Source organism: Miscanthus floridulus, chromosome 5 (assembly GCF_019320115.1).
Source record: "Miscanthus floridulus cultivar M001 chromosome 5, ASM1932011v1, whole genome shotgun sequence".
Taxonomy (NCBI): domain Eukaryota; kingdom Viridiplantae; phylum Streptophyta; class Magnoliopsida; order Poales; family Poaceae; genus Miscanthus; species Miscanthus floridulus.
Window position 1 is genome coordinate 40,458,936 of NC_089584.1, and position 14,113 is coordinate 40,473,048.

General features: G+C 44.0%; 1 protein-coding gene and 1 pseudogene across 1 annotated transcript; both read left to right on the forward strand.

Annotated features, from left to right (window-relative positions):
- Positions 1-682: 682 nt before the first annotated feature.
- Positions 683-3,019, forward strand: LOC136452046 (uncharacterized; annotated as a pseudogene).
- Positions 3,020-5,350: 2,331 nt separating this feature from the next.
- Positions 5,351-12,755, forward strand: LOC136449869 (uncharacterized). The gene is made up of 8 exons (XM_066450088.1): positions 5,351-5,619; positions 11,076-11,109; positions 11,223-11,420; positions 11,581-11,670; positions 11,870-11,935; positions 12,023-12,114; positions 12,204-12,251; positions 12,349-12,755. Exons 3-8 carry the CDS (start codon positions 11,256-11,258, stop codon positions 12,464-12,466), a joined length of 579 nt encoding a protein of 192 aa, XP_066306185.1. The 5' UTR covers positions 5,351-5,619; positions 11,076-11,109; positions 11,223-11,255; the 3' UTR covers positions 12,467-12,755.
- The last annotated feature ends 1,358 nt before the right edge of the window (positions 12,756-14,113 follow it).

Here is a 14,113-nt window from a genome sequence, read left to right on the forward strand (position 1 = left end):
TTCTCCATTGCCCTCGTCTATCCCGACTTCTGGAGTAAGACTTGATTGTACTAGGTTGCTCTTAACCATGTAACTTTAAATCCCGGTGTAGTTTAGTGTTCGACGCCGTGTAATCTTTCGTGTCATTCAAGATTTACGAAATGTGTTGCAGTTTCACCTAAGGGGAGTGGATCCTACTTGTGTTGTAGTTTTTGCTCTTTTCACCTATAATGTAATCCTAGCCAATGTTGTGCTTTGAATCTAAGTGTGTTAGTTGTTTGAGCCTAGCTCCATCAAATACTTCTTTCCACTAATATGTTATTGATTTGCTGGCCTAGAATATGTATCATGTAATGACAACCAACCTCTATGTTCGCTTACAACATTGTAATGAAAAAAGTCAGATTACCTTTCCTTCCCATATTTTTCTATTTAATCTACCAAATAGACCAACCTTTCATAGTAACGCGATGAGAAAACATATTAGACATATGAGCCATATTTTCAAAGAATTTTCCTATAGCAAGCACGTCACCCGCAGCGAAGCGCGGACAGCCGTGGCTAAGTATATATAATGCGATATCTACCCCTAACGCATTCCATTCAGCCGCCGCCAGTGGTCCTCTCCCTTCTCCGCTCGCGAATCGCGCCTCTCCTGCTCTCCAGCCGCGACTTCGCGACCCTGCTCCCTCTCCGCTCGCGACTTCGCGAGTCGCGACCCTCTCTGCTCGTGAGTCGTGACCGCTCCTCCATCGCTGCTCGCTACCGAGAGGTCAATCAAGACCCCCACAGAGCTTCGAATCTCCATGGGCGACGGCCGGTGAAGCACCTCTTCATCCTCCAGTCAGATCACACTCCCCTCCACTCCACTCTCACTGAGCCCAAATGCCCAATCCACCGCGCGCAGCTCCGCCGACCAAACCCTAGCTCCGATCCGCGGCGTGCAGCATGGCGCCGCGGCCGGCGGCGCTGATGGACGAGCTCGTGGAGGAGATCCTCCTCCGCATTCCACCGGACGACCCCGCGCGCCGCGCTCGTCTGCAAGCGCTGGCGCTGCATGGTCTCCGACCCCAGATTCCGCCGCCGGTTCCGTGAGTTCCACCGCACGCCCCCGATGCTCGGCTTCCTCCGCAATCACGGGCGAGCGTCGACCTTCGTGTGATCGTGTCCACCTCCTCCTTCCGCGCGCCCCCTGCCGATCGCGTCAACAGCCGCGCGATCGACGCGCGCCATGGCCGCGTCCTCCTTCAGAGCCGGGGCCCTTCGGATCGGAAGCCCTGGGAGGATGCCTTCCATGTCTGGGACCCAATCACGGGCGAACGGAGGAAACTGCCCGTGCTTCTGCCGGGGCCCGTCTACCCTTGGTCCTGGAATGCCGCCGTGCTCTGCGCCGCAGCCACCGAAGGCTGTGAACACCTCGATTGCCACCGCGGACCCTTCCTGGTCGTCTTTGTGGGCAGCGGCAACGGCGTGGAAACGTCCGCGGTGTGTGCCCATGTCTACTCATCGGAGTCTGATTCGTGGAGCCGGCATATCTCTGCTCCTCACTTCTGTGATGGGATCCGATTGGAGCCAAGTGCCCTTGCAGAGAATGCGCTCTACTTTCGGTGTATGGATAGTGTCCTCAAGTATGATTTGGCCACACGGGAACTATCTTTGATTGTCCTGCCAGAAAAAAATGCTTCTTTTGGGGACGCGCTCCGCTCATGGCTACCGAGGACGGTGGACTTGGACTTGCCTACATACGTTCAAGTAGATTGTACCTGTGGTCGAGGAAGGCTGGCCCTAGCGATGGTGCAGGATGGGCAAGCAAAGTCATTAAGCTGACGGCATTGCTTCCTGCTCATGGCAACACACTTATTCCGATGGTTCTGACTGGCTTTGCACATGGCCCTGATGTTTTTTTTGTGACGACAAGTGTGGGGATTTTCATTATTGATCTGAATTCCATCCGTGTCACAAAGGTGTGCGAAGAAAGTTGCTACGATGAAAGTTTCCCCTACATGAGCTTCTGCACTCCAGGTAACTAGAGTAGAAGAGTAAGAGAGACTTATGCATCATGCCTGTCTTTAACATGGATATATAACGTCACTTATTTTGTGACCGACTAGTATTCAGATTGGGCATTATTATTTCATTTTGTGTCATGAAGTTTTGGATGATGGTATTTGTGCTCAAGCAAAATGAGTTCATGAAAGTGGGATATCACAATTACATTTAAGGCTGTGATGCTTCTACTGTCCTATGTAACAACCTTATTTTTATGAACCAGATTCATGAAATTGGCTAGACATGCATAGGAGCTTTCATTGTCTTCTATTTGTCTTGAAAAATGATTTAGATTGGCCATTAAGGTATCCAACAGGGAAGAAACCAAAAAGACATAACCTGCACAACCTTCTGCACATCCAGATATCAACCTCCTACATATCCTGAACACCTATGCATTCTTTGGCTGTGATTTATTGTCAAAGTAACTTAACAATATAATACATGGATGATGATTTTATACTTACAAAGAGAGGGGTTTCTCAAGAGTTATGAATCCAGCCGTTGATGATTCGTTCGCGATCTTTATCTCTTTGTTTTATGTGGTTATTTGTCTATTTGGTTACCCAGCAACTTGTTGCTTTCGTGGCTGGTTAGTAACAGAATGTTCACCAATGGAAATTGACCAGCTGATGTTATTTTCAAAACTATGCATTTCTGCAGCATTGGGAGCAGCCTCTGCCGAGGGATCAAGAACAGGCACCTCAAATGCCTGATAAACATAAGGTTCTCCATTTTGCAGGCTTGTCGGTCAAGGTTAAAGGGATGATCGTTGTGGTTAATAGTTTATTTTGAAGGTGGGACAACTCTTTAGCATGAGTAAGATTAGTGATGGTCTTAGTTTGTTGGCCTTTAGGGGTTCTTTATTTTGTGCAAGGGATCACATCTCTTGTGTCTGTTATCTTGATCGTCACTGTGAAGTTTGCTTGGGACCCTGTGTTATCCTACTCTATGTGTACTCTTGAACATTAGCTTTAATGAAACCCTTGAATGGTTGAATGCGAATGGTATCTTTGTTCAAGAAAATGAGCATTTGAATTTAAATACACCACAATTCCATATGTGCCATATTATTCTTGCCCAGTTTTAGCTGGATTCATTACTTTGTTATCTTGTGGTTTGAACATGAGAACTGAGGACGTATAAGTAGAACTGGGGAAGAAATTAAGTATGCACGACTCCTTTTGCGCCATCTTGATCAGGGAGCGTTAGATATTCCTAATTTTAGTTTTGGTTCATTGTCTTGTGGCATGAGCCTGGAAATTGAGGAGGAAAGTAGAGTTGACGTATTTTTGCACCATCTTAAGCATGGGGAGCTAAATACTCAGGCTCGTTAATCATTCGGCAAGTACGAATCGTTTAAAACCATTTGGAACCCGTGTGGAGTAATTTTGCATGAATGAATACAATTCATACAAGTATCTTTTAAATTTTCTATAGTAGGACAAAGTCTTAGCTAGTTAATTGGAAAGCGTGAAGTCACTCCTGTGCAAAGGACGTAGTTTGCGACAAAGATAAATTATTAGTTAAAATTTGTTAGTCAACTTCGGGGCTGCGCTGTCCGAGGTTAAATCCCCAACACAAACTATTTCCTTCTTGCTAAAAAAAACAATTTTAACATAGTACCGGGTCAAACTATTTTGAGTTCGACCAAATTTATATAAAAAAATAGCAATATTTATGTTATAAATTAAATGCCATTAGATTTGTCGTGGTATGTTTCCATAACATACCGATATGGTGTCATAAATATTGATATTCTATAAACTCAATCAAAATTTAGATAGTTTAGCCAAAGACGAAATTTGAATAGTATTCTTCTGAGGATAGAGGTAGCTAGTAAAGTGCCATGCTTGGTGAATATTCTCATTGCCACGGTTTCATCATCCCACATGCCCACTTTTATTTTGGGCTTCTCATCCTCCTTTCAAACAATAGACCAGAAGTGCGTCTAGCAAATAGCCTCAAAATAACTTGTAAATAACAATATTACATTTTTATGTCAAAGATTAACGTTATTTCTGGTCAACCATACATGTAGAAAAATTGCACTTGCTAGCACGCGAAATTAGGATTGCAATTCTTGGCAGTTGGTCGACTGGGCTACATCCCAAAACAACGTTTCACAAAATGCCTTCCAATAATTTGAGACTAGACTTCTAGGAGATGATGCCTGGTAATAGAAGGTGGGAGTAAACCTATAGGAGATGATGACAAATGTCACAGTTTTATTAGGGGAGTTTGAATCTCTGATTTGAGATTGTTTAACGAGAAGCGAGATTTTCATTTTTTTTGGGGGTGGGGGGGTGGGGGGGGGGGGGGGGGGGGGGGGGGTTGAAGGGCTGAAGGAGTAGAGTATCAACTTGGTTTTTATAATGGTTAGATTATTAAAATAAAAAAGACAAAAAAGAAGAAAAGAAAGGAGAAATATAAACTTGCTGAGCTGGTTGGCGTTTGACAAAGGTGGGTAGTGATGACTAGTGGGCTGTCCTCATCTTCAGACTGGTTACTAAATGCCGTGGGCCTGTGGCTTTTGATGGTGGTCTGTGTTTGAATTAGGCTCATGGGCCGTATTATTCCAAAGCTAACTTTCGAGCACGGTGGTTTACTCTTTTTTTTCCCCTTTCCCTGACCATTTCCTTCCTCTGTGTTTGCCAACAGATTGAAACTGAAGTGCTCAGTCTTGAGTTTTTTCAGGAACAGATCTGTTCACAATTGCAAGTACTGAAGTTTTCAAAAGGCCGAGGAACCTACCCATTTGTTTTAGTTTAATCGAATGCCCATCCCTACATCCGCAAGAACGAGAGGACTCCAAGGAGAGATTCGAGGGACTTCTCATTTTGGGCCTTGTTGTTTTTTCCCGTTCTCTAATTAATCGCTCTAAGTTGAGCACTTGGGCCTATTTGGTTGATGACCAGAACTTATCACGCCATAGTTTTGTCATGTCGTAGTTTTTCTGGCAGTCCTTTGGTTCATTGCTACAAGTATGGCATGTCATACTTTTTTTTGGCACCCTGTTCCACGTGTCATAGACTTATTTTTGTGCTAAACTTTGCCAAAACTGTGGCTTTGATTTCGTGTGCCGCATTTTTTCGTGGCAGCCGTAGTTTAGCGAAGGTTGAACGAAGCAAGTTGTGGTCACCAAACTGGCTGGAAGCAGTAACACGTACGGCAGCTGCCGGTCCAATTTGAACCACTAGTCCAAACAACTCTCTCTCTCTCTCTCTCTCTCTCTCTCTCTCTCTCTCTCACACAGTCTCTTTCTTCCTTCATTGCTACTTAACCTGTGCTTGCCTGCTTGCCTTGTACTGGTCATCAAAGACCAGCCGCCCAACCCCAGCATGGCGCAGTGGCAGTGCTTCCTCAGCTTCGCCGTCGTCGCAGTCTCCGCCGCGGCGTCCCTGTGCGCGATCCTCCGGGTGAACAAGCTTCGTCGTCCACCGCGCGCGGACGACGGCTCCACCACCGCTTCGCCTCCTTGGATGAGCTGCTGGAGCCGGGTGCCCCCGTCGTGGCTGCTGGCGTTCAGAGCCACGGCCGCCGTCGCACTCGCCGCAGTGCTGGCGTGGGACTTGCGGACCTACGACCAAGGTTTTTTTTTTTCCAGAAATTAAAATTTATCGGTAGATAATCAGGATAAGCATGATATATCGGAAATATCGGACCAAATTCAAAAAATTCAAATTTTTCAAAAAAAAATTGTAGAATTCAACTTAAAACAATTCCTAAGCTATTAAACATCACTTGTTCACAGATAAAAACAAGAATAAAACATTATGAGTGCATTAGATAGGTTCTACGCCGAACGTTGCTAAGTCCCACATATTACAGTCCATTCTATAGCATATATAATAAGGTCCACTACACTCAATAGCACATATTACAGTCCATTAGATCATATTACAGTCCATTAGATAGGTAAGTAGTCTCAAATTCATTACAAAATATAGGAGTGCACTAAAAGCTAACAGCACATCCACTGAAGTGTGCCATGCACCATCTAGATCTTTTCCTTTGATATTGAGCCTACACCTTAAAAAATATTGACATTGACAATTTTCAAACTCAATGAAATAAAATCACAATGACAATGCTGATGTTAGCATATAAAAGGGCCATCTGACCTTTTATAGGCCGTAGATGCTCTTGACAATCGGCTTTCTTTTCCTAGTTGATCTTGGCCGTAGAGGGGTTGGTTCCCCATGATTAACACCTACAATGTCAAATATAAATAACTCAAGAGCATAATTGTAGGATACAAAATCAACTATCACCACATGTATGCATTTTTATGTCACATGTGAGTTGATTTTAGTCACCTGAACCACCTGGTACATCTGTACCAGCTGTAGTACCACCGCTTCCATCACCAACCTCATTATCACCTTTGCCCAAAAAAAAGACAGACCAACATTTAAAATAATAACTACAGTCTATTGACAACAAATCCAAATTGCTGAAACTGATTTAAACTCATCACCATCTTCATTGTTCGAACTGCTGTCCCCTGACTCGGCATACACTGGGCTACCATGTTCTTCTGAAGAAGTGTCATAGTCATCTGCAATACATTCATCATCTTCATCCAATTGCATCTTCCTTTTCTTTTTCTTGCCCAATTGCATCTTCCGCTTAAATGCAGCTATCTCTTCATCGTCCATGTGTAAACTTTCAATGACGAAGTTGCTAGGTGTTGACCAATCATCATCGCTATCATCATATTCATCAAGAATCGGTGTAGACTCGCTCATAGAATTGTTCAGCCACTCCATGATTAGGTTGCCTTCATCATAAAGAGCAAGATCCATCATCATGCTACATGGATCAGGATCTTTTTCTTAAAAGTTCTGAAAGTCAGCTTCGAATTGTTGGATGCACAGCTTCAGATTATAATGCACGTACACCAATTTCTCCAGCTTGTCATAGCCTAAACGATTTCTTACTTTTGTATGCACCAAAGCAAACGTGCTCCAGTTTCTTTCACACCCACTTGATGATACGCATGGCGAGACAACGCGCCTTGCAATCCTTTGTAATTCTGGATACTGTCCTCCATAAGAACCCCACCATTCAGCTACAATTAATTAAAAAAAATTAACTTGCAGCAGCTTACAAGAACATGATCACTATCAAGCAATTTATTTCAGAGATATTAGTTGCACACAGGAGTAACAACAGATCAGTACCTGCACTGGTTCTGCCATTTAGTGCTGACCACCGAGCTTCTGGAGTTCCAAATAACCCTCTCTTTTCAATGAACCGAGAAAATTGATCAATCACAGCTGCTGCTTCTGAAGTTGACTTTGCAAGCTTCTTGATTGCCATGGTTAGAGCAAATTGGGAACTTGACTTTTTTGCAAGGTTTGACCTGTACAATTCTGAAGGATCAAGTGCAGCAGCTACAAAGGTAAAGAAATCACTAATATTAGAAAGATAAGAACTGAAAGCGACATTACAAATTTAGAATGGATGCAAAGAAACATTGATTGAACAAGTTTCAGATCAGTCCATAGTGTTACCTGCATGAATAATTGTTCCATTGAGAATATATCGAAGCCTTTTACTGATCACTTCAGCTACCTTCTTATGAAAATCTCCTTTACCATGTTTTATTTGTTTTATTTTACCAGTTATCTCATTATACGCCTGTATCATCTTTGGAAGGAAGCCAGATATAGTACCATTCTTTTGTTAATCAGCATAGCGAAGAACACAGAAAAGTGGTCCAACAACTTTCAAGACCAATTCCATCTTTTCCCACCACACCCTATTTGTCAAGCAATCATATGCAAATTCATGGTCTGGATCATTTCTCCATTCACTGTTCTTCCTCAACGACCTTACTAATACAATCATAAATGAATTCTGCATTTTGGACCTCACCAGTTGCATTCACAGTCTTGTGAAAGAACATGCGACCATTGCAAAAGATCATAAAGTTAATAATACACATCATATTGTTGCTTGTCCATGAATCACACATGAGGGTGACTCCAAATCGATCCCAATCTTCCCTAAAAGACTTCATGTGAGCTTTCAAGTCATTAAAGTTCTGTTCTAGCAATGGACCGTCTATATCTTTTCCTTTTGGGATAGGCACATCACCAAGTTGTGGAGTCAATTTAATTGCTGATTGAAAGTAGGGGCAGCCAGCTTTCCTTCCAGGAACATCATTGGCATGGAACCACTTAGACCAAGTTTTCGCAAGCCTAAGCGCAGAATCCCCACTAAGCATAGTGTCAATTCGAGGCTGTAAGGGCGCCTTACTACGTGCCAAGTCTATGTCAAAGGGAGCTTTTGAAGAACTTGGGTTCTGGTAGAAACTGTCAAGCGAACTTTGTCTAGTGGAGGCAGCAGCCCCACTGCCACTGCTAATTGCCTTGCCTAAGGTAGCGGACTTACTCCCACTGCTACTTGCTTTGCCTAGATTTGAAAGCCCAGTACTAGTGGCACTTCCCTTATGAAAGCCCAGTACTAGTGGCACTTCACATTACCAGATATTGCACACAAATGCTTAATCCCTCCACTTTTCTGGCCTGCAGAACAGTAGCCACACTTCCAGCCATTTGTACCCGACTGTGTCCCATGGCTCCATGTATCTTCAATTGGTCCTTTCAATTTTATCCGCCTCCCTAAAAAACAGTGTGATCCATCGTTAGAACAGAACAATTCATGGATGAAACATGAAACAAAAAAAAGGATATTTTGCTACACAAACAGACCTCCAGTAGTAACCACATATGTGTCAGCCACACTGGATGGCTCGCCGCTGCTGCCAGGTACTTTCCCCTTGCCACTGCTATGGCATTCCATCTCTCCTAGAATTTGTCTGCCAATTAGGATTGAAACATGCTGTATCAAAATTCCTAAAATAAATTTCATTTTATACAAGAGTAATTATTTTGTACAAAATTGCAGGTTGATACACGCTTCCAGTTAAGCGTACTATTCTCTAATCCACCAAGTTGAACAAATAAAAGAAATTATTTTGTACTCAAACAACATCCTAGAATGATTCAGCACTAATTATTCAGATAACAAAGCACCACTGCACTTCTCTACCATCTACCATCTATTGCTTCATATAGGCCTGGACGTTTTGATGACTGATGCTTACGAAAATTTAATTGAATGCTTCAGAGCTTTGAACACCTCCTAATATTGAAAATGACACAAACGGGGTGTCAGGAATTATTATTTCCTTTCTTCCTCAGTTCTCATGTTTCAGGCCATAAGATATGTGTGAGAGGAATAATCCCTGCTCTTCCATTGATTGATCAAGAGTTTATAAAGGAGCTACATGACTCTTCAACTACTAAGACTCTTCATTCTAGACTATACAAATTCTAGGCTATTCATATTTTAATAATATGGAATCAAACTAACATTAAGCAAAAGTTACACAGCACATATGGAAGTGCAGAACATTAACTTCAAATGCTTGTTTTCTTGAGCATACATAGGCACACAGACTTACCAGTTTACACACAAAGCAGTGATCAAACTAACAAATTTACAAGATAGAATCCTTTAGACAAAACATAGAGCCCTTGAGTTAAAACCAAGAACCCACCGAGAAGTGACTAAGTTTCCCCTTGACTGAGAAACCTGCACATAAGCACCTTATGCACCTGAACTTGGCCCCTCACCACTTGAGGCAACTTCCAGTGCTACAGAAATACACAAATTTAGGAAATAACATCAGCTGGTTGAAACCTATTACCGCTTATTAGAAAATGGTTTCTGACCGTGCACGAAAAACATGTTGCTTGGCAATCAAACAGGCTACCAGGTAACAGCTACCCTTTGTGTGGCATTGATATCATCTATGTTATCAGGTGACATTGAAAGATCGTATCCAAGAAATTTAAAGTGTACAAGCTCATGTAGGTAATACCATTGTTTTTGTTTTTCCACTGTCCTGCTGGTTAGTTTTTACTGGGCCAGCCAACATTTAGATAAGGTTTCAGACCCCATATTCTGCTCATTATAGGTATAACAGAGGACAAAACAATTCTAGGCATATCTGCAGATTTGAAGCATGGTAGCATACCTATATAAGGTTGATACACGCTTCCAGTTAAGCGTACTATTCTCTAATCCACCAAGTTGAACAAATAAAAGAAATTATTTTGTACTCAAACAACATCCTAGAATGATTCAGCACTAATTATTCAGCTAGCAAAGCACCACTGCACTTCTCTACCATCTACCATCTATTGCTGGCAAGAAAGTTAAATCCTTGAGTAGAAAAGAGAAAACACACCAAACTCTGGACTCTGGACGCCACCCCGGCGGCGTCGGGGAGGTGCGAGACCGGGCAGAAAGGCGCCGCCGCTCCTCGCGCGGACCCCAACTCAGCCGGCTTCGCCGCAGCAGCCGGGACGACGGCCTCGGCGGCGGTGTGCAGTGGGCGCCCAAGGCCGTGCGGTGCACGGGCGGACTCCACTTCTCCCACCGGGAGTCTGGAGTGCTGAATTGCTGAAGACGTGAAGCTCACCAGCAGGTCCCCTGACGCGACGGGCGCTCGAGGAGCAGTTCGCGGCGGTGGCGCTGCCGCACGCCGGCACGCGTACCCGCCGTTCGTCGACTCCGTGCGGCACCGCGGGGTGGATTCGTGGCCTCGTGGGTCCAGGCTATGGCGGCGGCGGCGGCAAGAGCGCCGCTGTGCGGTTGTGCCTGCGTGGGGGAACAAATGGGATTAGGATTGGATTTCTAGGGTTTGGGGGGATTTCGTGGGCTCGGAGACGCCGTTGGACTGTCGCGCGGGAAGTTTGGGCCCATCTACGCGGGAAGAGGAAAAAGCCGGAAAATTTAGCCGATACCTATTTTTATCGGGCCCCGCCGATAGGGGCGATATTCCGGAAAAATCCATGACTTTCGGCCGATAAAAATTTCCTTGCCTACGACCCCAGCATCATGCTGTACTACACCGAGTGCGTGCACTCGTTCTCTAGCTCGAATAGACCCTTGCAGATATAGCAAGTACAGTTCAGTAGTAACAACAGCATTGGCGTCCGTTCTTCTTCCCATGAGCCGTTTTGCAGATGGACACTGCTGCTAGAGATCGCCTACTTCGCGGTACGTGTCATCAACGGGTTCATAGCACGAGCACGCACATGCACGTCGGCACGTGTTAAGTTTCCGGCCGGCCGGCCGGCCTTGAATTGATGCTCCGAGTGAAACGTGTGTAGGCTGCCACGCTGTGCTCCGCGTACGGATGCCGGATGATGTACTGCTACTCGTCACGAGACCGCGCGGAGGATCCCGAGAGCGACGACGACAGATTGCTCGGCCCCAGCTGTGGCGGTGGCGACGAGCCGAACCCAAGCGGTGATGCTTGGGAGGGAGCTGGGCGACTGGGACTCCAGCTGATGCAAATTGGCTACCAGGTCCAGCTTCTTGCTCTGCTACTTGGCATATCAGTTGGTGCTCCTGTCTATCACGTTTGCTGCAGAACCAAGCGTGTGACATCATTAACATACGTGCCTGTTTCTTCACAGAAACAAAGTGTTTGTCATTAAGCAATCTGACCGTTCGTCCCTGTTGCAGGTCAGTGCCGGCGCGGTTGTCCTGACGGATGCGGTCTTCTGGGGCCTGATAGTACCATTCACGTTGTCAGCACATTTCAGTCTCAATGCAGTGAGTGGTTCTCATCACTAATCGTTGAGATTAGTAGCTATTAAATGAAAAAAGTACAGATTTTATCTCTGCAAAACATTGCTCCTGAACTTGCTCTTCCTGGTACTAGTAGTAACAGCTCTGCAAGCATTTGCTGATATTCCGACCGCTTCAACAAAATTACCTGCGTAAATGTGACACCTTGGGTCGATCGTTTCAGGTGATGGGCTGCATACACTCTCTCAACCTTGTGTTCCTACTGACAGAGACTGCACTAAACACCTTGGTACGTGAAGATGGGATGGAACAGTCTTTCGTTACTGTTTGCAAAGCCATGTGGATTTGTCGTGACTCTACTTCTCTGTTTCTCTAGCCCTTCCCTTGGTTCAGAATCGCATACTTCATTCTCTGGACGTGCCTGTACGTGATCATCCAGTGGATCGCCCATGTCTGTGGTATGACATGGTGAGATGTGACTCTCAGTGCTTCTATTGATTGTTTGCTATACAAATCGAGGCTAACCACCAGTTACATATCTATGCGCATTTGTGCAGGTGGCCTTACCCTTTCCTCCGTCCTGAATCATCCTTGGCACCACTGTGGTACGGCGCCACATCAATCAGTTTTCCTGAATACACATTTTTGACATTTGTGTTTGTTTTCATTGCGAATTTGCGATAATCAGAAATCTGCATGCAGGTATTTGGCCATGGCATCGCTTCATTTCCCATGCTACCTCGTTTACTGGCTGATTGTTAAGGCAAAGAGCAGCTGCTTGATCCACATGCAGGTTGCAAATAGGTCCTCACAGGTCTAACAGATCCACCATGCACCCGAGAAGAACTGAGAAACTGGACCTGGGGGCAACCACATACAAGTAGAATCCTCAGGATGTCTTTATTCATCGAGGAGTTTAGTTTTATGTTTGAACAATTGGAATCCTCACGATGCGGCAACACGGATTCCCATTTCTGGTAGTGTTAGTGCACAATGTGCAGACTGTCGAGGCAGGTATACTGAGAAGGATTTATTTGCAGACGCAGGATGTAATGCAAGATGGAGATTCAGATTGAAACTGGGAAGCATGAGAGTATGTATCCTTAGTATCTCCTTTCGGTCTTTAGGCCCAGGTTGTAGCCTCCTGGGCTCTTGGGCCTAGACCGGCCTCTTCAACTCTACTTATTTCGCTATGGAAAAATCCTTTTTATACCAATCTTGAAGAAGTATCGCCTGAGTCAGGTTTTCTACTCGAACTCTAAGATCAGATAAACTATATCCTTGAACTCTAACAACCATTTAAATTACCTCACTTTCCCAGTTAGAAATAGTTTCAATGTGGCTTTATCTTTTTAAATGAAAAGAATTCGGTAAACAACAAATAAGGTTTTACACCACAAAAAAATATTTTGAACCTTCTAAAAATTCCAAGAAAAGTTCTAAAGATAGATTAGAACATGATAAATTCAAATAAAATAATTATAGATCATGAAAATATCTCTAGAAACTTTCAAAATTTAGATTTATCTTTAGGAATAAAGATAACCTGATTTTTTTTTGAAAAATTCCTAAACTACTCTAATCGACATCTAACCGCATTTTAAAAAATTTGCACATAAAAACACAAGATGCAACCAACATGAGTGCATTCGACATCAATGTATGTTGCAATCGTTCTTGTTTCATGTCATATTTTTGTTCTAGAAAGGTTTTAAAATGTGTTAAGATGTTGAGATGAATGTTTTAGGAAATTTTCAAAAATTTCTTTATATTTTCCCCTTTTTCTAGACCTAAATCTAATTTTTAAGAACTTCTAGATGTATTATTATGAGCTCTAGATATTTTATTTCAATTTCTAGTGTCACAATCCATCTCTAGGAGATTGCTCGATGTTTTTAGAAGTTTAGAGATATTTTTCATGGTTCAAAAATATATTAAGTGTTTACTAAATTTTTAGTTATAAGAAATGGAGGAAACTGCTTTAAAAAATCGTATGGAGTGGCCTAATCCTCGACGTGTGCGTCTATACATGTTACACATGAATTCTTCTTTCCATTTTTTTCTTATTCCCTCACCGAGTCATCATCTCCAACTGCCCTGTCGCTGCCTAGGCCACCGGCGACTTCATCGTCCACCTTGTGTCGCTGCTGCCACAACCCTGCCCTTCACTAAAGTTGCTTTCGATCGCCCTCACCATTGACCCCACCCACGAGTTGTCCTCCACCACTAAGCCATCAGCACCGCCGCTGCCACTGCGTCTCGCACCGCCATCGCCATTGGGCTGACCACTGCCCTCGACCAACCCTTTAGGGCTGGAGGACATTGAAGACTGCCCCAAAACCTAAACCCTATCCCTAAGCCCACCTATTCCACTACTACTGTGCCATACTGTTCCATCAGATGTTCCATGGAAATGCTTAGAAGGTTTTCATATCCAAAAGTTCCAGACTGCTCAGAAAAAAGCTTT

Excerpts from the sequence above, each read along its gene's own strand:
- LOC136449869 (XM_066450088.1), top strand. The coding sequence starts at position 11,256 with ATGATGTACTGCTACTCGTCACGAGACCGCGCGGAGGATCCCGAGAGC. Across the intron at positions 11,421-11,580 it reads TGATGCAAATTGGCTACCAG|GTCAGTGCCGGCGCGGTTGT; the intron begins GTCCAGCTTCTT and ends TCCCTGTTGCAG. Across the intron at positions 11,936-12,022 it reads AGACTGCACTAAACACCTTG|CCCTTCCCTTGGTTCAGAAT; the intron begins GTACGTGAAGAT and ends CTGTTTCTCTAG.